Source organism: Maylandia zebra, linkage group LG16 (genome assembly GCF_041146795.1).
Source record: "Maylandia zebra isolate NMK-2024a linkage group LG16, Mzebra_GT3a, whole genome shotgun sequence".
Lineage (NCBI taxonomy): Eukaryota > Metazoa > Chordata > Actinopteri > Cichliformes > Cichlidae > Maylandia > Maylandia zebra.
The window spans coordinates 21,195,535-21,217,595 of NC_135182.1; the positions used below are offsets into that span (position 1 = coordinate 21,195,535).

General features: G+C 38.0%; 3 protein-coding genes across 8 annotated transcripts; 2 read left to right on the top strand and 1 right to left on the bottom strand.

Moving 5' to 3' along the window:
- The first annotated feature begins 3,236 nt into the window (after positions 1–3,236).
- Positions 3,237–13,048, top strand: abcb11a (ATP-binding cassette, sub-family B (MDR/TAP), member 11a). Its single transcript, XM_004557682.3, has 28 exons — positions 3,237–3,354; positions 3,758–3,844; positions 3,964–3,979; positions 4,067–4,115; positions 4,253–4,494; positions 4,582–4,666; positions 5,099–5,232; positions 5,327–5,498; positions 5,609–5,733; positions 5,804–5,978; positions 6,068–6,181; positions 6,270–6,380; positions 6,456–6,581; positions 6,669–6,872; positions 6,959–7,129; positions 7,217–7,406; positions 8,165–8,246; positions 8,331–8,439; positions 8,532–8,693; positions 8,790–8,894; positions 9,989–10,150; positions 10,247–10,450; positions 10,534–10,775; positions 10,860–11,016; positions 11,110–11,307; positions 11,411–11,617; positions 11,922–12,068; positions 12,186–13,048. Exons 2-28 carry the CDS (start codon positions 3,796–3,798, stop codon positions 12,384–12,386), a joined length of 3,939 nt encoding a protein of 1,312 aa, XP_004557739.2. The 5' UTR covers positions 3,237–3,354; positions 3,758–3,795; the 3' UTR covers positions 12,387–13,048.
- Positions 13,049–14,507: 1,459 nt separating this feature from the next.
- Positions 14,508–17,545, bottom strand: LOC101467105 (glucose-6-phosphatase 2). Of its 6 annotated transcripts, none has more exons than XM_004557674.2 (6): positions 17,161–17,545; positions 15,984–16,052; positions 15,796–15,905; positions 15,609–15,720; positions 15,415–15,536; positions 14,508–15,324 (listed from the first exon to the last, which is right to left on the bottom strand). In XM_004557674.2, exons 2-6 carry the CDS (start codon positions 16,031–16,033, stop codon positions 14,810–14,812), a joined length of 909 nt encoding a protein of 302 aa, XP_004557731.1. In that variant the 5' UTR covers positions 16,034–16,052; positions 17,161–17,545; the 3' UTR covers positions 14,508–14,809. The 6 variants fall into 6 exon arrangements, with proteins under 6 accessions (XP_004557731.1, XP_012776397.1, XP_076731129.1 ...); XM_012920943.3 differs by lacking the exon at positions 17,161–17,545 and adding an exon at positions 16,772–16,977; XM_076875014.1 differs by lacking the exons at positions 15,984–16,052; positions 17,161–17,545 and adding exons at positions 16,521–16,594; positions 16,772–16,977.
- On the top strand, positions 16,926–22,051 carry spc25 (SPC25 component of NDC80 kinetochore complex). Its single transcript, XM_004557675.4, has 7 exons — positions 16,926–17,061; positions 18,898–19,065; positions 19,460–19,525; positions 19,706–19,852; positions 19,955–20,080; positions 20,769–20,867; positions 21,150–22,051. Exons 2-7 carry the CDS (start codon positions 18,918–18,920, stop codon positions 21,272–21,274), a joined length of 711 nt encoding a protein of 236 aa, XP_004557732.1. The 5' UTR covers positions 16,926–17,061; positions 18,898–18,917; the 3' UTR covers positions 21,275–22,051.
- The last annotated feature ends 10 nt before the right edge of the window (positions 22,052–22,061 follow it).

Consider the following 22,061-nt stretch of genomic DNA (forward strand, 5'->3'; position numbering starts at 1 on the left):
AGAAGATAAAGGTGTTAATTTCCAGTTTTATGCCGTAAATGCATATCTAAATTTGATGCACTGAGTGTAAAATGGCAAAATAAGACAAAAAGAAAAAGAAATAAAGTTTCTGTAATTTTACATGAGTTTGTTCATTCAGATATGTTGTATAATGTAGGAGTTTGAACAAGGGTATAATTGTTTTCAATCTTCATATATTAGTAAATGATATTAAGGTGAGGGTGGTCTTAGGAAATCTAAGTAATAGCAGTACCAATCACCAATAGCTTTGCTATTGGTGATTGGTACTTGCTCACTGTCACCTTCAGTTGCATCTTTTGTGTCATAATGTAAAACTTTGCAGGGAAACCTTTATAGATACTTTTGAAAAGCACTAGTTAATGCAGTCTTGATAATAAACTAAGTTTTTCCTTCAGTGTTCCCTCCATGTAGTCTTTCAGTGTTAATTCTAATCATTTTTACTGCATCATCATTATTATTCCTGTTTAAAACGATTCTCACTTCTTTTTTAAGCAGTCATTTGTCTCTTTATGTTTATATTTAATTCAACAGCTGCCTTCAAGATAAAAGGAAAGATGATAAAGGGAAGAAGAACACTTTGAGCAGATGGCTGGCGGTCATCTTCCCCTAAGAAATATGTGAACCTCTTCTCATTTGTGAAGAGACTGGCATGCCAGCCAGTTCTGGTATTCTCTGAGGAATGTTGGTCAATTTGCATGGTGTTGGACTGTGAGCACAGGTTTCACTAAAAGGACTGGCATTGTTTGTTGTCTTCCTCTCTGCACAAAGACATTGGTCCCAAAGCTTAGTTGATGCCTTTCTTCAGTTCTTTCCTGTCTTCCATTCCTCATGTATTAGATTTTCTCTGTGCTTTTAGACAGAGAAAATCACCTTGCACCTATGTGTTATCCTGGTAGAGCTAGACTACACCTGCACTTTTTCACAGCAAATCTTAACTGTACCTGTTGTCAGTTGCACCTAGATTGAAAAATAACAGGTGTCCAAACACCTTTGAAGTGTCTGCAGCACCAGGGAAACTTGCCATGTTCAGTGTGACTCTAAATTTAGGGTTTTTCATTTCAATTCTGTGTGTTTGTTATGGTTCATTAAAAGCTATTTAAAAAGAACAGTTTTGTTTTTTATAGCACATTATTATAAAAGTTTTCTGATGTGGTCTATTTGTTAACAAAATGAAGTGTTGGGGGACAGGAAGTAAGTGTGTCCTAACTGTTTAAGACTTATCATTGTAAACATTTAAATCTAAAGTACAGTAATTATTTAAGAATATTTGATAGCAGGTGTTCATGTAAGATTAATCACTGGAGCTCTGACAGCCCCGACCTTCCTGTGCTTTTATCATTCACCTGTGTTGAGAACAATCAACAATAAAAAAAAATTAGTATAATCAGCTTTAAAAATTAGCACTAGAACATTTAGTGCTTGGCTTTTTCATTCGCTCTCACTTGTACATTGAAGTTTATGAATAATAAAAGTTTTGTGAAGACAATTTTAATGACTGTTAATAAAGGACAGGGATCAAAATTACACAATGATGTTGTAAATTACAGACTGAACTCTTACCCATAATGAATGTCCCCACGGTCATTAAACCCTTTTTACAATCACTTATGATAACAACCTAATACATTTGTATTATTGTGAGAAGTTTTCTGTCGTTTTCTGTTTGCTACCAGAATTAAATGTTGAGGCACAGGAACGAAGCGTGTCCTTATGGTACAAAGCTGATGTTATAAAACACAATATCATCATTCAAGTGGTCAAGTGGTTTTACAGCTGCAGATTTCTTTAAACTGTCAAATGTTTTTAAGGACAGCTAAAGCAAACTCAACAGTATTAATGTCATATTGCAGTAGTGTTAAGGCATTATTACACAAAGTAAAGTTAGTGTTTCATTAAGCTCAGCTCTTTCAATATTGACATCCATAAGTAATTACTCGATAAGCTTTGTAAATAACAGTATACTGTAATTATAATAACATTTTCTGGATATTTGTAAGAGGGTAAATCCATTAACTTTTTGTTTGAACACACATAAAAACCTATTATACTGTTCATATAATCCAAAATGAACAGTAAATGCTGTATTTTTAAACCCAGTTACTAGTTTAATAAAAGTATTTTGACTTTTGTTTAATGTGTAGATATATATATTTTTACATTAATTATGGAATAAAAGTTTTAACACAATTCTTTAAAAACAATTACACAATAAAGCTCAACTAATAACAATACGTTTTTGAAATTTCAGGCTCCACTGATTTTACTAGATGAGTGTTTGACCACATTATGGGGTGATTTCATTGTTTTTACACGTGTAGCTATATTTTATTAACAAAGCCTGTTTAAATTCACAAGATTTCATGTAAATATAAAGCTAAAACAAGTGTATTTTAATGTCTTATCTCGTAAAAATACAGAAATTTTCTGTATTTAGGTATTTTTATCTGATGGTAAATTTCCATTATTTCATAGTCTTTTCCAGGAGCCTCAGCCCCATATTACTGTCTATTTAAGTATTTATCATTTCATCATTATGTTTTACACTAACAATTACATTATTTAAAGTATTTAAACGTTTAAGAATAGTAGCTGTAAGTGTAAGTTGGGTAAGAGTGTAAGAACACAGGAGCTCTGACGGAGTGGAGCCCTGTCCTACCTGTGCTATTATCAATCACCGGTGTTGTGAACAATAAGCTGCTGTAAAGCAGGAGCAAATTCCAAAACCAGGCCCTTCATCACCATCCCACAAACGCTAACCCCTATATCCTCACTCCTTCTCACTCTTTAGAATTAGCAGTAGAAGAGTTTGTAATTAGCTTATTTCTTCGCTCTCACTTGTTCATTGAAATTTGCAAATAATAAAAGTTTTGTAAAGAATTTTTTTAATGACTGCTAATGAAAGGTGGGGATCAAAATTTCACAAAGACACAAATTACAGACTGAACTCCTACTCATAATGAATGTCCCCGCGGTCATTAAACCCTTTTTACAATCACTTCTGATAACAAGTTAATACATTTGCCTTAAAGGATGTTTTCTTTTCTTTTTCTTTCATAACCTTATAATTTCTGAAAATGTTAGAATTTGTTCTTAAAATAAAGGAATCAGCCTAGAGGCAGGAGGCATAAACTGACTTCACTTAGTTAAAATTTGTCTTGCAAAGACTTGCAAATGTCAGCAAATATTGCTGACGTTTATCAGTCTAATGGAGGAGTAGATAGTATAAAAGGGGAGGCATAGGTTAACCTGAGTGTGAGATAGGACATTCCTCTGAAGAACCTCAGCGTTGTTGGTGGGTTTCGTAAGAAAGCAGAGATTCACCAAGAAGTCCAGGTATGTGGATTCTGATACACTGATTTAAGACCCAGAGTGGTTTATTAAACCCATTAATACTTATTCATGTTGTTTGTTGTGTTTTAATCTTTTATCATTTATATTGGTATCCTGACCTGTGCAGAGTAATGTGCTGCTGAAATATTTCCCTTGTCCTTCGTATGTCCAAGCAGCTGGATAAAAATTGAAAACAATGAACAAGACAGCACGATAAAAAGAAGTTAATTCAACCCACATGCTATCAGCTTGTCTGAAATTATTGAATTCTCAGCAGATCATGTCATCCTTTTTCCTGTCTGTTTGTGCCAATAAAATACAGTGTAACTTGCCTCATTTACATTACATTTAAAGTATATTAAGTTACACTGATATTTATTCCAATGTTTAACTTTTCTATCCACAGAAAGTAAGTATACAACTGCCTGAGTCAGAGCGACAAAAATGAAGAAGAAGGTCAGTCTTACATCACCCCCACTTGCAGATAAAGAAGGTGAGTGAGTTACTTTTAGTGGGAAAAAAAAGGACTAAATATCATTACATATATCTTACTAATAGTTTTGCTTAAAAAAGCTAAGCAATTACTCTAATTATAATTTCCCTTCTTTTCAGATGACAGTCAAAATGGGTAAGTTTGGGTTGGGAGACATTAACATGCTATGTGTTTGCAGTTTTTCTGTCATTTACAGTCATAGGTTATTTACATGTTTTACAGGGAAGAGAAGAAAAAAGAAAATGCTCTGAGTGTTGGATACTTTCAGCTGGTAAATATTTTTTCCATGACTCTATAAAAGCTTGTTCTTTTCCTTACCTTTGCTCTTGAATGATAAAAAAAAAAGGTAGATAAGCACGAAACATTCTTTATTCCTACAAGCACAAATCCACAATTTCCCATTTTCAGTTCCGATTTGCCACTTGGAAAGACATCGTGATGATGGTGGTGGGGAGTGTGTGTGCCCTTGTACACGGCGCAGCCTCACCGCTCATGCTCCTCGTTTATGGCATGATGACAAACACATTTGTGGATTATGAGCGCGAGGTCCAAGAGCTGAAAGATCCCAACAAGACTTGCAACAACAATACTATTTACTGGGTTAACGACACCGTGTATGAAACGGATGAAAACACCACACTCTACTGCGGGTAAGTCATTTGTTTATTCCAGATGAGATTGTTGCTACAGTAAAGAGTTATTGTTGTTACTGCTACTCATTTTTGTTCTCTTGGTAGGGTGGATATTGAAGCACAGATGACCTTGTTTGCGTATTACTATGTTGGGATTGGATTCGGTGTTCTGATTGTTAGTTACTTTCAGGTAAGTATGCATGTTACATACTCAGCTTTAATTTTTGATTCTTTTTTGTCGCTTCTGGTGAATAATTTCAAACATCCACTTAGCACTCAATTTAAGACCATTTACTATCAGCTGTTGGCCTTTGTGCTGTTAATGAGAGAGGGTATTTTTAACACGGTCATCTCAGGCTCATGGCTGTGTAAGAACAGCATCCCCCCTCCATGTGCTGCTCACACCTTCTCAATATAAAGGGCAGCCAATCAGAAGAAAAGTTTCCTGAAAGGGAAAGGTTTGTTTCAGGTAGTGGACAAACTGATGAGCTGCACCAAGAACCAGAATAAGGAGTAATCCTGAATTAAAGAATAAAAATATGGAGTTTGTTTAAATCCTTTCTGAAAATGCATGGCTTGTGTCTGTATAATGTGATGTCTTTTTTAAAAAATCACATTTTAGATTGCATTCTGGGTGACGGCGGCTGCAAAGCAAACACAGAGAATTCGAAAGACTTATTTCAGAAAAGTAATGCGAATGGAGATTGGATGGTTCGACTGCAACTCTGTGGGTGAACTAAACACGAGGATATCTGAGTACGTTGTGTCTCTCTCTGCCTGCTGATCAGCCTGTTATCACTGTTTTGCTCAACATGTTTTTACACATTCTGTTGCTTTTTTCTTTTTATAGCGATATCAACAAGATTAACAGTGCCATTGCTGATCAGGTGTCTATATTTATTGAGAGGATCTCTACATTTGTTTTTGGCTTCATGGTTGGGTTCATTGGTGGGTGGAAGCTGACTCTGGTGGTCATAGCAGTGAGCCCTCTGATAGGTATAGGTGCTGGACTGATGGCTATGGTAAGCGTTTGATAGTCAGTTGGCAGTTGGTGGATAGATACCTTTTTTCCTGTTATGTTTAAGCTTTGATATGTTTTTATTTTGTGCATTTTTCTTCCTGGTTCCTGCAGGCTGTGGCCAGACTGACAGGACGAGAGCTTAAAGCCTATGCAAAGGCAGGGGCCGTGGCTGATGAGGTCCTGTCATCCATCAGAACGGTAGCAGCTTTTGGAGGGGAGGAAAAAGAAGCTGAAAGGTATTTTGTAGTACAATATAAATGCTAATACTTTTATTTGTAATGATGCTAAAATACAAATTTTGCACAGGTATGACAGAAACCTTGTGGAAGCTCAAAATTGGGGAGTTAAAAAAGGAACAATCATAGGAGTGTTTCAGGGATACCTGTGGTGCATCATTTTCCTCTGCTATGGTCTGGCCTTTTGGTACGGATCTAAACTGGTCATCGACACTAAGGAGATGACGGCTGGTACTCTTATTCAGGTATGAAATATTAAATTCTAAATGGTAATACTCTGTAGAATACAAAGATGGAAAACTGCTGACTTTTAATGCTGCTGTGTTTGTTTTAGGTTTTCTTTGGTGTACTCATGGCAGCAATGAACCTTGGCCAGGCCTCACCGTGCCTGGAGGCCTTCGCTTCTGGTCGCGCTGCTGCAAAGAGTATCTTTGAGACAATTGACCGGGTAAAACCAGCTAACTTACATAACCAGAAGAACCAAATTAGTCAATGTTAAAATAATGAATAAAGTTTATTTGTTGCTACTTTCACAGGAACCGGAAATTGATTGTCTATCAGAAGAAGGTCACAAATTAGACAAAGTAAAAGGTGATATTGAGTTCCACAATATCACTTTCTACTACCCATCCCGGCCTGACGTCAAGGTAACATTCTTTGCTTGATATTTGTTCTGTCATGTTTCAGTTTTACACGCACTGAAAGTCAACAACCTTTTTCAGATTTTAGATAATCTGAGCATGCAGATCAGAGCAGGAGAAACCACCGCATTTATTGGACCAAGTGGATCTGGAAAGAGCACCACAGTCCAGCTCATTCAAAGGTTTTATGACCCAAAGGAAGGAACGGTAACTATCTGAGAAACTTTTCAGACACAGGCAATGAGATGTTTGGGGGCTTTGTTGTAACGTCTTGTAATAAAATATCCTTCTTAGGTGACTTTGGACGGTCATGACATCCGTACTTTGAACATCCAGTGGCTACGATCTCTAATTGGGATTGTTGAGCAGGAGCCAGTGCTGTTTGCTACCACCATTGCAGAGAACATCCGATTTGGTCGACCTGGAGTAACCGTGGACGACATTATCCAGGCGGCAAAAGAGGCTAATGCCTACAATTTTATTATGGAGCTACCACAGGTACATTTAAAAATGATATACAGCACAATTGCAGAAGTTACAGCAGTTTTACAGTCATGTGCTGTAATTTTACTCTTATACTCCAGAAATTTGAAACTATGGTGGGTGAAGGTGGAGGCCAGATGAGCGGAGGGCAGAAGCAGCGTATTGCCATAGCTCGTGCGCTCATCCGAAACCCCAAGATCCTCTTGCTGGATATGGCCACATCTGCCCTGGACAATGAAAGTGAAGCTGTAGTCCAGGAAGCACTGGATAACGTGAGCCATTTTTTATATTTCATACATTTTGACTTCATTAGCATCTTGTTTAGGGGACTGACACCCTAATAACAACCATATCTGCAGGTGCGCACAGGCAGGACGACGATTTCTATAGCTCATCGTCTTTCCACGATTAGAAATGCAGATGTTATTATAGGATTTGAGCACGGGCAGGCTGTGGAGAGAGGAACACACAGCGAGTTACTGGGGAAGCAAGGCGTCTACTTCACTCTGGTCACCCTGCAAAGCCAAGGCCAAACCAACACAACTAGTGGTAGGATTCATGTGGTCTGTCAATTACTAGATTTGGACTTTTGGTACAAGAAAATGAAAATGCGTGGATCAAAATTTATGGTATAATCTTCAAATGTTAAACAAAATCAAATGCCCAAATATGTCCAGAATATGATGTAGAACATTTAAATTAAATTTAAACATTTAAATTTAGAACTAAATTTAATCTGATAGAGAATATGTTCCAACCTTTGGTGATTTCTCAAATTCATTTTGTATGTTTTTCCCTGTTGAAGACATATTTACCTGGACTAGACAGAGATTGTCATGCACGGTTGGAAATTCAGGATAACAAGTTGGCTGCCTGTTGTTTGTCTGATACAGTTAGAGAGTGTAGTTGCTTTACATTGTGATGACGCATAATTAAAAGTTCTGCACCCTTTACACCATGTACACCTCCTATTGTGCTGTTCCACACTATCGCATGCAAATAAGACCTTCCTGCCTGGTTGAAAGAGCACATTTCAAAGCTCTCAGTCACATAGCAACATAGCAAAAGGTTTGGGCCTTAGGTTGTTCATGACACTTACAGCTTTGGTGCTGTGGTGCTGTCTTGGCCATATGCAGCTTAAATGCCACAAAAGAACTGGACCTATGCTTATGCTGAATTAATGGCTTCAGTCAAGGCCAAACATTAAATGCATTTCAAAGGGGAAATCCTTTAAAGTATGTTATAGTTATTTCTTGTGTTTGTCAAATCTCAAAGGAAACTTTAATGCTTGATTGTTTTACTTCCAGATGTGATCAGTGAAGCTCCTGAAGAAGACTTTGATCTAAAAGCAGGGGGGTTTAGCCGTGGAAGCCGTAGATCCAGTAAAAGGTACAGTAAGTCCACTTGAAGGAGATCATGGGAAAAGATCATCAGTAAGAAAATACTTTGATATTCTCTATATTACACCTGCAGGAGCTCTCTGCGGCTGCGATCTTGGAGCCAGTTGTCAAATGACTTTGTCCCTGATGCACTATCAGGCAGCCTCAAGATTGCTACGGACACGAATATCAAATCAGAAAATGTACAGAGATTCCTCTCGTGCTATGTAATATGCCAAGACAATTAATAACTGTTCTATGAAAAACAATGGTCCTTACACATATCTTTTAACAGCAACAAAATGATGTGGAAGAACATGTAGAGCCTGCTCCAGTTGCACGTATCCTTAAGTACAATCAGCAGGAATGGCCCTACATGCTGCTTGGCTCACTGGGAGCTGCGGTCAATGGCTCTGTCAACCCCATATATGCCATCTTGTTCAGCCAGATTCTTGGGGTAAGAGCTGTTCTCATGAAGAACGCATGTCATCTTTTACATGTACAGCTGGTTTGAGCATGGGCTAAAATATTTCACCGGTATTTGTTTTTACAGACTTTTGCAATTCAGGACTTGAATGAACAGAGGAAACAGATCAATGGGATATGTGTTCTGTTCTGCATCGTGGCCGTGGCTAGTTTCATTTCACAGTTTTTACAGGTATGCTGTTGCAATTTTAGACATATTAAAAACAAAACATAATCTAGAATAGCAGTTGTGGAGAAATTGTTTATGTCTCTAGAAGAAGATGAACTGCAATAATGTGATAGGTATGACAAAAATGAAGAATTATACAGGCGACATGTGAACAACGCCTGCCTTTCTGCACATGTTCTACATGTGTGTGGCTATCTGATGACTGAATTGCCTGCGCGTGCCATGAAAGCAGTCATAACAGAGTCAAGATAGCTAAAACAGGTGGGGCTTGGCAACGTGGGTTTTAATTATACTGTGGTTTCTTTACTGCACAGAAGCAAAGGCAACATAAATACCAAAAACAAAACAAAACTGTTGGTAGCGTTATTAAATTAGAGTGGAGCAGAGTAAATCTTTAATGTACCAGTGAGGGGACATTTGCTTTCCTCTCCAACAGAAAACACACAAACACCATTCAAACCACAGTACAAGATCCAAAGGTCTGACATTGTCATCATAAATCGGGTTCATTAAAAGGACTAGATGTTACAATCCCTGACAATGCATTGCTTTAAATGGAGAAAATCTTGGGGGATGGCTGTTATGAGGAAAAGCAGCACAGAAACTTTACCAGCGGCACACATTGTTGTGTGCCTCAACTTTCGTTCTTTTACCCAAGATAATCTGCCATTTTTCCTTGGTTAGGTTTAGGGATTAGAGATCTGATCTAAATTATCATATTAAAATTTGGGACACATCGTCAGTAGTGGACCTTGGATTCATCGGGTGTTTCGGCCATTATCACTAGACACCGTCATCCAAAGAGGCCCTGCCAGGGTTGATCAGGCCCCGGAGTGTGTCACTGGTTTATGTTAAAGGGCCATGGGAAGGGAAAAAGGGCCATAATTTTTCTGAAGAAGGTTAGCAGATTGGATAAAATAGGGTTAGGGGTTATCTTACAATATAAAATGCCTTGAGGCGACTGTTGTTCTGATTAGGCGCTGTATAAATCAATTTTAAAATGAACTGAGTACAGAGTAATGGTAAGAATCAATGTGTGGTTAGAGGGTCAATACTGTATTTTATGGCTTTTTTACAGTGCACATTTAATATTACAGGGATATTCTTTTGCTAAATCTGGAGAGCTTCTGACGCGCCGCCTGAGAAAAGTGGGCTTCCAGGCCATGTTGAAACAAGAGATTGGCTGGTTTGATAACCCTATAAACAGTCCTGGAGCTCTGACCACCAGACTGGCCACAGATGCATCCATGGTTCAGGGGGTAAGTAGGAAACTACAGGATTGTTTTCACAGTTTGGTTTTACAATTAAAATCTTGTTTTTTAATATTTTTTAACATGCTTGAATAATTTCTGTAGGCAACGGGATCCCAGATTGGCATGATTGTTAACTCAGTGACCAGCATAGGAGTCTCTTTCATCATTGCCTTCTACTTCAGCTGGAAATTAACATTGGTAATTTTGTGCTTCCTGCCGCTCATTGGGCTGTCTGGGGTATTCCAAGCCAAGATGCTGACAGGTTTTGCAAATGAAGATAAGAAGGCAATGGAAGAAGCAGGTCAGGTAAGCTCATCTTCCATTTTAATATCACACCAGTACACAGGCAGCTTTGAATTTCTTGCGGTTAAGTGATTTCTCTCCCACAGGTATCCAGTGAGGCTCTTGCCAACATCAGAACCATTGCAGGTTTGGCCAAAGAGAGCTCATTTGTGGATTCGTATGAGCAGAAACTTGAATTGCCTTATAAGTCTGCCAAGAAGAAAGCCAACATCTATGGGCTCTGTTTTGGCTTTGCTCAGTGTGTCATCTTTTTGGCTTATGCTGCTTCATTTAGATACGGAGGCTTCCTGGTCAGGGCTGAGGGTCTGCAATATATGTTTGTTTTTAGGTTGGTAAAAATCTTGCTTTTTGACATGTTCAACTTTGTGATGTGATTGCCAAACATCAACACTGTGGTCATGTGTTTCCCCAGGGTGATTTCAGCAGTCGTGATCAGTGGGACAGCACTGGGCAGAGCTTCCTCGTTCACTCCAGATTATGCCAAAGCCAAAACTGCTGCTGCCCAGTTTTTCAAATTGTTGGACAGAGTTCCTAAAATCAGCATAAGCCAGTCAGATGGAGAGATATGGGTTGGTGAATGTCAATAACTGTACATTGAAATGGTTCATGAGTTTTAAGATGTAGCCCGTGTTACTTTTGTGAATCTTGTCATCCATCTTTAGAAAAACTTCAGAGGAGAAATAAATTTCCTTAATTGCAAATTTACCTATCCGACACGACCGGACACCCAGGTGTTGAAGGGCCTCCGTGTGTCTGTGAAGCCCGGGCAGACTTTGGCGTTTGTTGGGAGCAGCGGCTGCGGGAAAAGCACAAGCGTTCAACTGCTGGAGAGGTTCTATGACCCTGATGAAGGGCAAGTGGTGTGTGTTGACTGATTTAAATGTTAATTTCAGATACACAAAATGTATTCAGTGTGAGCAAAACCATTCGCTCTGTTGTAACTGTGTCACCTTTTCTTTTCAGGTGATTGATGGCGTCCCATCTCATTCAGTCAATGTGCCTTTCCTAAGATCTCAGATTGGGATAGTGTCCCAGGAGCCAGTTTTGTTTGACTGCAGTATAGCTGAGAACATACAATATGGAGATAACACCCGCAGTGTCAGCATGGAGGAGATTATTGAAGCTTCTAAGAAAGCTTATCTTCACGACTTTGTGATGACGCTTCCTGATGTGAGTAGGACTGAAATGACTTGAAATGTTGTCCGGTCAGTCATTTTTTGATTAAAAAGAAAGCTGAGTAAGCGAACTAAGCATAAATTCAGAATTAAAGCTAAATTGAATGTGACGTTGATTGCCTGTAGTTCCTTTTAGAAGGTAACTGGCAGAATGTGCAGACAAGCGTTTTCCAGATGCTAAATGCACTTAGTATAGGTTTACTATCCTAAAAAAAATCAAACAAACACACATTTTAAAGATGACTTGTGGTGAACTTAGAGTATAACTTGCTGCTTTTCTCTCTCTTTCAAACTGGTAGAAATATGAGACTCAGGTTGGTGCCCAGGGCTCGCAGCTGTCAAGAGGACAGAAACAACGCATCGCTATTGCACGTGCTATTGTCAGGAACCCCAAGATCCTGCTGTTAGATGAGGCCACGTCTGCCCTGGATACTGAAAGTGAAAAGGTATCTTTTAAGTCCTCTAATCTAGTCTTTTAAATGAAAGTTTGACAAAACATCCATATCATATATCCATGACACACAAAAGGAACTCGCTGATGACAGAGATTTTTTGTCCTGCAGACCGTGCAGACTGCTCTGGATGAGGCAAGAAAAGGACGAACCTGCATCGTCATCGCTCACCGGCTGTCAACCATCCAGACTGCAGACATCATAGCTGTGATGTCTCATGGAGCTGTCATCGAGCAAGGCACACATGATAAACTCATGGCCAAGAGGGGCGCCTATTACAAACTGGTCACAACAGGTGCTCCGATCAGCTAGAATTATTTGAGCTTGTTGTATTTACAGAGCCGTTTAGTTGCAAACTTGAACCATTTGGAAAATTGTCCCTCATATCCTGCTCATTTAAATGCACAACTTTACTTCGTTTTCATAAAACTCCTCCCAGGATAAAAAAAGAAAATCTACAAATTTTCTTTTCTTCAGTACACATCATCATCATCATCATTAAAATCAACACATCTATCAGCAAATCTCCCATGTCCAAATACAGATACAATTTCTTTACAAAATTTGTCAGTTTACTCTGTACAATTATATCCTTAATGCTAATTAACTCCATCTCATAAGCATTTGGTCTTAACCTAAAATATACAGGCAGATATTTCTGTCTATATTCAAATAAATAGTGATACTCATCTCCAGGTTTCCCCAAACTATGAAGGACACATAAACGTTTAATATACTTAACTCCATAAAATCTGTCCATAAGTACTGGGATACCACCGACTCCACATCTAAACTTTGCCAAATAACACCAAATGGAATGATCTAAACCGCACAAGAATCTGTTTTTGTTATCAATTAATTATGTGACGATAAAGCTCTTTTTTGTATATTTATTTGCCTGTAATGAGTGTTTATAAATGAAGAAGATGAGGATAAAGACTTTTGCATGTATTAAGCCACGTTTGTATCACTGAACCACAGTTATTGTTTTTTTTTTAAATATATATATATATATATTTTAAAATTGTATAATAATACAATCATTAAAGTAATCTATTTCTAATGTTTTGGTACGGCTTTTTCTTACCAAAATATCAACATTTCTCTTCAGTTTAAAACAATACATCTTACTATATTGTTTTAAACTTCACATATAGAAGTTATTATGGATATTTAAGCATCTATTTTCTTCTACTCAGCTAGTTCATGTGATGGTAGCATGGAGTCCATCCTAGCTCCCAGAGAGCAAAAGGCAGGGCACACAGTGAATGTGTTATAGGTCTACTACAGGGCTAATACAGAGAGATAAACAACCATTATCACCTACAGCCAATTCATTGCCAGTTAACCTAACCCAGAAAGAAGGCCCCATCTGGCAAACGTATTTGAACCCAGGACGGTCTTGCTGTGACACAGCAGCGCTAACCACCATTTAATTGGGACCTTTGGACCTTTGGAGGTCAGAAAGAGTACTTTATCTGTAAGGAGGAAATATTTTGCTCATGGGTGCTGAAATCTTTTTTTTTTTTCATTTTATATTTAAACATAACCAATAACAGAGGTCTTTATACCTAAAGCAAGTTCTCCTTTAAATTGTAGCTGTATTGAAAGAAAATTCTTTTCTCAGGCAAATTAGTTTTCATAAATATTTATATTAACTATGCTGGAGCTGGAGTGGACAGAGTTCAGGCTGCTGAGTGGTTCTCTGTTGCTGCACCCTCAGTACCAGTTGATAATAAAGCACCCAGGCACACAGATTTTTCTTCGAGCTGGGCTTAATGAGGAGCCTACGCACTTAGGACAGTTACATAATTCAGAGCCAGCCTCAGGTGCCGCTGGATGCTAAGCAACCCGGGATGGTGGAGAAAAACGTGGAAATACGTTCTGCTGGGGAGTTTACCTAATCTGCCTAATCTAGTTACATCACAGCTTCTGTTCTGCTTCACTTATTTTGGCTGATTAATATCTAAGTTTTCCTGAAGAGAGCTACAAGAGATTATTCAATGCATGCAGAGCAAGCTGTATGTCCATACATTTAAAGTGCTTAAAAACTAAAAATGATACTTTTATAACTGACATTTCTGACATGATATAAATATCGATAAACTGTCATTTCTGACAATCTAAAATTTCACCTGTTCTTTCATCTGAGCTGCAGTGGTAAGGGATCTTACTTGTTATCTAGCTGACTTTTACACAGAACTGATGGGCTAACAGGTCACAATAAAATCTGGAGGTCTGGTTTTGTTTCAGGCTGTTGTGATGTAAACTGTCAAAATGAAGTTTTCAAAAACCATTTGTGCTCTAATTTGTGTGTAACCTCTTAAACACGGACGTAAACCCTAAAAAGGATGGATATTCGTAAGGAAAAAATGGGAAAACACTTCAGGCAAAAGCATCTCCCGAATGATTCCAGGGTTGTATAATGTCCCAAAGAAACTCTTTAATAAGAAATTGAACAGTCTTTACAGTTATTGTGATTTACATATAAAACAAACACCATAGAATGGACTCAGGTAAGCAACAGATCAAGCAAATGGAAATTTCAAAACATGCTATTCAAACCCACAAATGCAACTTTTTTAAACATACACTGTTTCAGTCTCGTGTGATTACCTCCATAATACACATACATATTTACACTTGTTTGCCAACACTACCATTCAACCTTGCTGATATCCTTGATCAATAAGTGTTGGGGGTAATATTGTAAAACTTGAAAGCTGCTCAACAGTCTAAGCTAGCTTCCTCTCTTCATGCTCTCTGATGAGCAAATTAACACAGTAAGGAATAACAGCAACCACACCGAGAGGTATTGAAGCACTTTTACAGAACGACAGTATATAAAACAGAGCCTCATTGTGAGTGGGCATTTTAATAAAGTTGTACAGTTGCAGAAATGTGAGCGTTGCAGTCACGCACATGAGTTTAAACATACTTTTGCAGCCGTTCTTCCCTTTGCAGCTCTGAACGAACATCTCAGAGTTCACTGCCAGGCCCAGCCCAAACAAGGCTCCCAGGTTTCTAACCAGACCGGCAAAAGGCGTTGTGTCGAGATGGATCCAGTCTGGGTTAGCGCACCACTTCTTGGCTTTGCTGACTGACCACATGGGATCGATATCCAACAGTTTAAAGAGCAAATAAAAGCAAACAGCGAAAGAGAAAAGAAAAATGTTGGTTTGGAGGTAAACTTTCAAGCTTGCATTGTAGACTGAGGGGATGTGATCAAAGGCCTCAGCAATCAGCATGCCTACACATTAAAGAAAGAAAAAAGGTCTTTAGTCCGAACACAAAACAACAGATATATCAGATATTTTTTTGACAGCAGAGTGGAACACACCAGTGAAAACACCGAGGATAACTTGATGTGGAAAGTGTGTTGCAATAAAAATCCTGGAGATGCAAACACTTATCTGAATGACCCAGAAAGTCATCCACAAAAAGGACCTCAGAAGACAAAACCTGTAGGAATAATACATATTAAAAAAAGACAAGACAACTAATTTAATTGTAAAGATGTATATAACCTCTCACCTTTGAAAGCTGTGTACAGATGAGGCGTGGGAAGGCCGAGCAAAATTTAAAGCAGAAGTGATCATCACATACCACACGCATGATGAGCCCATGGCATGACCAGATGGACTGCCTGTTCAGAAAAACATTAAATAAAGTTTTCTACACTTTAATAGTTTTAAGTCCTGACTCGTACATGCATACTAACCTGGCCCTGTTTCACAAGTTATATGAAACTGGTCCAAATGTGGTTTTGAATCATTGTGGTAGAAGGGTGTTTCTTGCACCCACCAGTATGGTCGGTGCCCAAATAAAATCCTGCAAAAGAAAATATAAGAATAAAGTTCAGAAATACATAAAATAAAGATACAAATGCTAACCTAAGAGTAGGTTTACCATTTAAAAATAAGGTTGAACCAGTCTCCAATGACAGCCACCCAAATCATCTTGGTGCCAACATTGTGACTGAGATGGAACCAGAGAGGGAAATAAACAGAGAAAATATTACGAGGGTCACCCACTACTGACACAAAATCAATGAAGTCATGGTATTGCCAGTAGTTGTTCTGCAGGTACTGTATAACCTGCACACCAAAGCTGTAGACAAAATCCATGTGGTTCCCTATCTATGTACACAACTGCAACAGCTTCTTCTTCAATGCCAGCTAAAGCACCGTGAGTCCTTTCCTACCTCAGGAACTTTATATCAACCTGGTATCATAAATCATTAAATGAAGCCATGGCAACAACTGCAACATCTTTGCTTTGAACCCAACATAAAATAATGTTGCCATTAGGGCTCAGCATTTTAAGACATGTTACAAAACTGTTTACACCCTGAGCATGTAGACATTAGATTTTTCACAGAACATTGCTTTTACAATTGTTAAATATTAGCCATTGTACACACGAAGAAAGACAGTTACACGTAACCTGCTGGATCCTTTCAGCCTCATTAATATTCTCATTCTCAGTGAACGTAGCAACAAAATGAACTTCCTATAATGCTGCAAGAGAAAAACACAGCCCATCTGGCATCTGGCACAGTAGAGTTCACTGAGTACATCTGTTAGCATTCAGCTATCTTCCCATTCTAATCAGAGCACAAATACTGAAAAAAGTATAATGTTGTTTTATATAGTTTGGACGGAATTTCGGATCCATCTGAACTTCCACATACTGACCACAAGGTGGGATATCGTTTCAGCAAAAAACATCCTGAAAACATTATATATATCATTATAAATATAAATTTAGCAAGAGGAGTGGGCTATTTAATATTTTTAAACCATGTTTTCTCGGTTTAAAAACATAACAGTGTTTAGCTCATTTGAAAGCAGAGGAAATAATATGAATGATTAACGTAATTTCCGGTTGTCGTTGAGTGCCCGCCCCCTACGTTTAGACCGCGGATTTTTGAAAATAACGACCTGCGCAACAGCAAGACGTAAATCTAGAGTTCTCTTCAAAACATGTGAGTGTTACACGGAAACGTTAATGGACTGACTAGTTTAAGCCACATTTGTAAAATATCCTTTGGTTTCATTTGCAAGCTAATCGATGACGAACTAACCGCTAATGTTCCCCCGGCTAACGTTAGCATTGGCATGCTAATGTTGTTAGTAGGTTTTGGTGTAGCTGTTACGTCACCGGTTGTCCGATATGCACAAATAATGTTGTATTTTTGTGGGCAGCACGGTGGTTAGCACTGTTGCCGCACAGCAAGAAGGTCCTGAGTTCAATTCCACCATCAGGCCGGGGTCTTTCTGTGTGGAGTTTGCATGTTCTCCCCGTGTCTGCGTGGGTTCCCTCCGGGTACTCCGGCTTCCTCCCACCGTCCAAAGACATGCAGTTTGTGGGGATAGGTTAATTGGATAATCCAAATTGCCACTAGGTGTGAATGTGAGTATGAATGGTTGTCTGTCCTTGTGTGTTAGCCCTGCGACAGACTGGCGACCTGTCCATGGTGTACCCCGCCTCTCGCCCTATGACAGCTGGGATTGGCTCCAGCACCCCCCGCGACCCTGAAAAGGATAAGCGGTAGCGAATGGATGGATGGATGTTGTATTTAAATAATAAAGCCAGCTGTTACTAGCGACAGGTCAATTGTGAACTAATTAAATAACTAATTATGCCAGTAAACATTTAAAACTGTTTTAACTGACGATGGTTTCAGCTGTACTCTTTGATATGCTTTGAAATGTTTTGGTGTCATTGTTTGCTGGAAATAACAGCCACAGTGCATAACTATAAGTCTTTTAAAATATTAATGTAAATACAACACAGTACAGCACAGCCTATTCTGTACTGTTGTACTTTTTAATCTTGCTTTTATCTCCATAACGTCTGGGTCATTGTACATTGGTTAAGCCAAAGGAAAAAAAAGTTTACTAGAGCACTAACAACTATAAAATTAACAATTTACCAAGAATACACTGCTAGATTACACACAGCCGCCTGAGGGGTTTATTATGAAGCAATGTTTTGGCCGAAAGTGCCACATTTTCTCAGATTCTTTTATTTACAGCATGTCTTAAAAGCCGTGTAGATTCTCTGCTGGGGGAATGTGTGCAAGTTGTTAAGCAGTAGCTGTACATCAGATTCTGTGATTTACATGCATACATGATGCAAGAAATGTTTTTATACTTTATCTTTAATCTGCTGCTAAGGCTGTTTTACCTTGCTGGAAGCTGTTTACACAGCTTTGTAAACAGAGCAAAGAATACAGAGAACACCAAAAATACCTGTTCAATCGATTAGATCAATTTCATTTTAATCTGCTCACAAAGCAAGGTCTCATCTTCGTTTTAGGCTACAGGAAAGTGTCAGAGCTGAGCACACAGAGTAACCCTTAATGTTCGTTTCCATCCATTTCCATCCATCCATTTCCAAGTTTCAGAGCTCTAATGTACAGACTTCATGTTAGAAATAAACAGCAGCATTGAGAGCGCGTTCAGCATTAAAATAGTTAACTCACAATAAAATAAAAAATTCAATTAAAAGTTTATTTGACTGCTTTGTACGCTAAATCAAAACCAATTAACTGCAATTAATTTCATGTCTTATTCACAACTTTGTTACTTGTTGCTGTTTATTTATGATGTTCTTTTTCTAATGTTCTTTATAGATTTTTATTACTATTTCATCTTCATCATTATGTGATAATGTCTTTGATTGTGGGCGACACTCATATCCTGGACAAATAAATTACTCTGAGCAGCTTTTTCTGTATTCTGTTCTGCGCCAGTGTTGACCGACCACTACAGTTGTCTGGCTCTGCAGTGAAAATTGTGCTTGTGTTTTACCACAGATTCATAACAAAGCACCGTGATGTCCATCACTGACCCAAACATGAGCGATAGGTTTACAAGTGCAATGGAGGAGATCCACAACAAGGAGCTTAAAACATACACAGACATAATAGACACAACGGCAGAGTTGGCCCAATCCCACAGGCAGTTTGTGAAGTCAGCAATTGGTAAGTTTTTTTAAAATTTATTTTTAATGTTGAACTACATATACAAACATCTGTTCAGCTTGTTTTCATTATTAATATCCTTTATTTCAATAGAAAATAAATTGCACATGGACTTTTTAGTTTTTAAGACACCCTATTGTCCCCTTTTTTCCCTCACTTTCCTATCTTCACTGCTTCACTATCCAATAAAGGCAAACATGTCAAAGAAAGAATATTAATTATGAGTAACATTTAGTCTTACAGGTTTAATAACAACTAGGTCCAAAGTTGTGTTTTTGGAGTGTTTTAAGACAGTCTGAGTATCGTCCAGCACAGTGGATTACAACATTATACATATTTTCTTACTTGATTAGAGTTGTCTGATATGGCTGATAATAAATGTTTTCTGTTGCAGATACGTGTTTAAAGAAGTGTAAGGATGATGACATATTGTTTGAAACAATACAGACATTCAAAAAAGGTGAGTTTCAGTAAATTAGGCACACAGTATTAGCATGTACCTTAAATGTAGGTCATACTGCTGAGTTCAAGTGTACATGTGAAAATGGTGGTTTGTAATGCTGCTTCCGCATCTTCACTTTATCTCTGGACTTAGTTGTACTGACACAACTTGTGTACTGACACAATGTTTGCCTCGTAGACCTCGAACGGAAAAAAGTGGCTTTAAAAGAGAAACGACAGGCAATATCTGAAGTGATATCTGAGATTCAGGAGAAGGATATGCAGAAAGAGGACATTATCCAGAAGATTGAGAAGCTTAAAGAAGAACAAACCAAGAGAAAAGAACGTAAGATTGTGTGATTGTGACACTGATGCTGTAACGTATAAATTAAATATTAAACTGTGACTGTATTGTATAGTACACTTATTTTTTCTGCCTACATTTCAGTGATTGAATCTCAATACAAAGCAAACAAAGACAGACTGAAGAATCTCCAAAAAGCCAGACTCGTCTTTCAGGATCATCTGGGGTTGGAGGTACGAACAATCCTCGGCAAAACACAGCTGGTTAAAGGTATGCAAAAACCATGCATTTTTGATACACATATGTTTGTCGACTCTTGTTTATGTTATCTGTAACAGATTTTTGTGCAAGAGGTTTTGGTCTTGCTGTTCCTTTTAGGCTGATCATGACTGATATGGTTATGATACTTTCTAAAATAAAACAACCATAAGGATAAAAGCTCTAGCTATTCAGAAGTGATAATCAATATTATAATTATTTTGATTTTTTTTGTCGGAATGGAATAAATACTCAGTACATGAGTACTAGTTAAAACAGTGGAACCACATTCATTATGTTTCTGAAGCTGTCTGCATGCACATATCCAAACTAGAGTAATTCTGACCTACAAACTGCTTAATTGTTAATTGATGGTTGAGTTGAATGCATTGAATAGAAAGACTATAATCGTAAAGTAATATTTTTACCTTCGGTGGATTAAAATGAAGGCTCTGCTCTGCATATTCCTGTTACCATGGTGAACTGATTGATATTTATGCTTGTATGAATCATCATTAACGATAAAGACATGCACAGCTCAGAGTGAATATAATCAGATCGTGAAGAAACTCTGGACATGTGTACTGTTACTGAAAAAGTGTTGTGCAACTTAATGATGGTCAGCTGGTTGTTGCGATTTCACCTTGTGACACACGCCGCTTCTGATACGACTCAAGAACTTTGTTTTGAACTTTTAAAGGTGAAAAGTTGCAGTTTGTTTTTCGAAACATCAACCCCTCTGATCCAGACAGCGCCTATGTCATCACGATGGGGATTAATGAAAGCGGATCATACCAGAGTAAGTTAAATACCTCTACTTTTTTTTCCCACAACCCTGTGTAATGTAATAGTATTTCTGTGTATTAATTTCAAACAGATTCACAAATATAGATATGAGCTTTTTATTATTATTTAAAAAGCTATAGGAAGACCAAAAAAACACACTGATATTTAATGTGTTTGTAAAATTGGTTCAAATAAGACCAGAGAGAAACATTGGAACACTTAACCTGATATTTTGTGGCTCACTCTTTTATTGCATCCACTGTAATCAGTCATTGTTTTTTTTTCTGTTTTACAGTTGTCTCCAGTGACCCCGTGCTCAAGTGTTTGCCAGCCTTGGAAAAGCGACTTCAGGAGACCAATAATTTACCAGCATTCCTGGCAAATGTGAGGAAGGAGTTTATCTCTCAGACGCGTCGCTAAAATTGAACGCAGGGAAGGATGAAAAGCACGCAGTGACATTCTCCCTGCAATTTGGACTAAAGAAAGCACAGTGGATTCAATGGAGTAATCAGTGGAGGATTACAAATCTTTAAATAAAAAGTCAACTTCAGGACTCTTAGATTTGAATTTCAAATACTCTTTTGTACTCAGTAGCTAACACGTGTGAATTCTTCTTATTAAAAAGATTAAGTTTCTTTTTTTGGCATCATTTCAGACGAGTTCTTGTTGGAGATAAGTATATGAATTTAAGGAGCGGGACCACGCCAGTCCCCTTCGAGGCCTTGCTCAAACCGCAGCTCAATGAATGTCCAAGCCGTTCACCTTTATCTACGATAACGCTGTCAAACCTAAAATGAGGACGTGGGCCCAGCGAGTGAATTGACATTTGGACAACTGCTTACCTTTTAATCCTGAATAATAAGGAACTGACCACTTAAACATTGATGTAAACAGTTTTATTTTATTTGTTTGTTACAAATCTCTTTTTTTACGCGTGCTACAGACATCAATGATGTAATAAAGCACTTCTTTATTAAAGCCTCGTGTTAGTCGACCTTGTATCGAGTGTAATATAAATTATGAAAAAACTTGTTATTTGATATTAGTGTTATGTTCAACTTTAATCCTAGGAGCATTACAAAATACCCAGGAGGCAGTGTTAAGATGCTGAATGTACATCTCACTTCATAAATATACAAGAACTGAATGTGACAAATGTTGAATAATTAACCAAATTAAAATCGGTGCATACACAGATATTGTTCCT

Coding starts and splice junctions, on each gene's coding strand:
- LOC101467105 (XM_004557673.2), bottom strand. CDS start 16,201: ATGGATTTTGTCTACAGCTTTGGTGTGCAGGTTATACAGTACCTGCAG. Junction 15,906..15,983: donor TTCAACCTTATTTTTAAATG/GTAAACCTACTC, acceptor TTTCTTTTGCAG/GATTTTATTTGGGCACCGAC. Junction 15,537..15,608: donor TCTGTACACAGCTTTCAAAG/GTGAGAGGTTAT, acceptor TTATTCCTACAG/GTTTTGTCTTCTGAGGTCCT.
- spc25 (XM_004557675.4), top strand. CDS start 18,918: ATGTCCATCACTGACCCAAACATGAGCGATAGGTTTACAAGTGCAATG. Junction 19,526..19,705: donor AATACAGACATTCAAAAAAG/GTGAGTTTCAGT, acceptor TTTGCCTCGTAG/ACCTCGAACGGAAAAAAGTG. Junction 20,081..20,768: donor CAAAACACAGCTGGTTAAAG/GTATGCAAAAAC, acceptor GAACTTTTAAAG/GTGAAAAGTTGCAGTTTGTT.
- abcb11a (XM_004557682.3), top strand. CDS start 3,796: ATGAAGAAGAAGGTCAGTCTTACATCACCCCCACTTGCAGATAAAGAA. Junction 5,499..5,608: donor GTGCTGGACTGATGGCTATG/GTAAGCGTTTGA, acceptor TGGTTCCTGCAG/GCTGTGGCCAGACTGACAGG. Junction 8,247..8,330: donor AGCCGTAGATCCAGTAAAAG/GTACAGTAAGTC, acceptor TTACACCTGCAG/GAGCTCTCTGCGGCTGCGAT.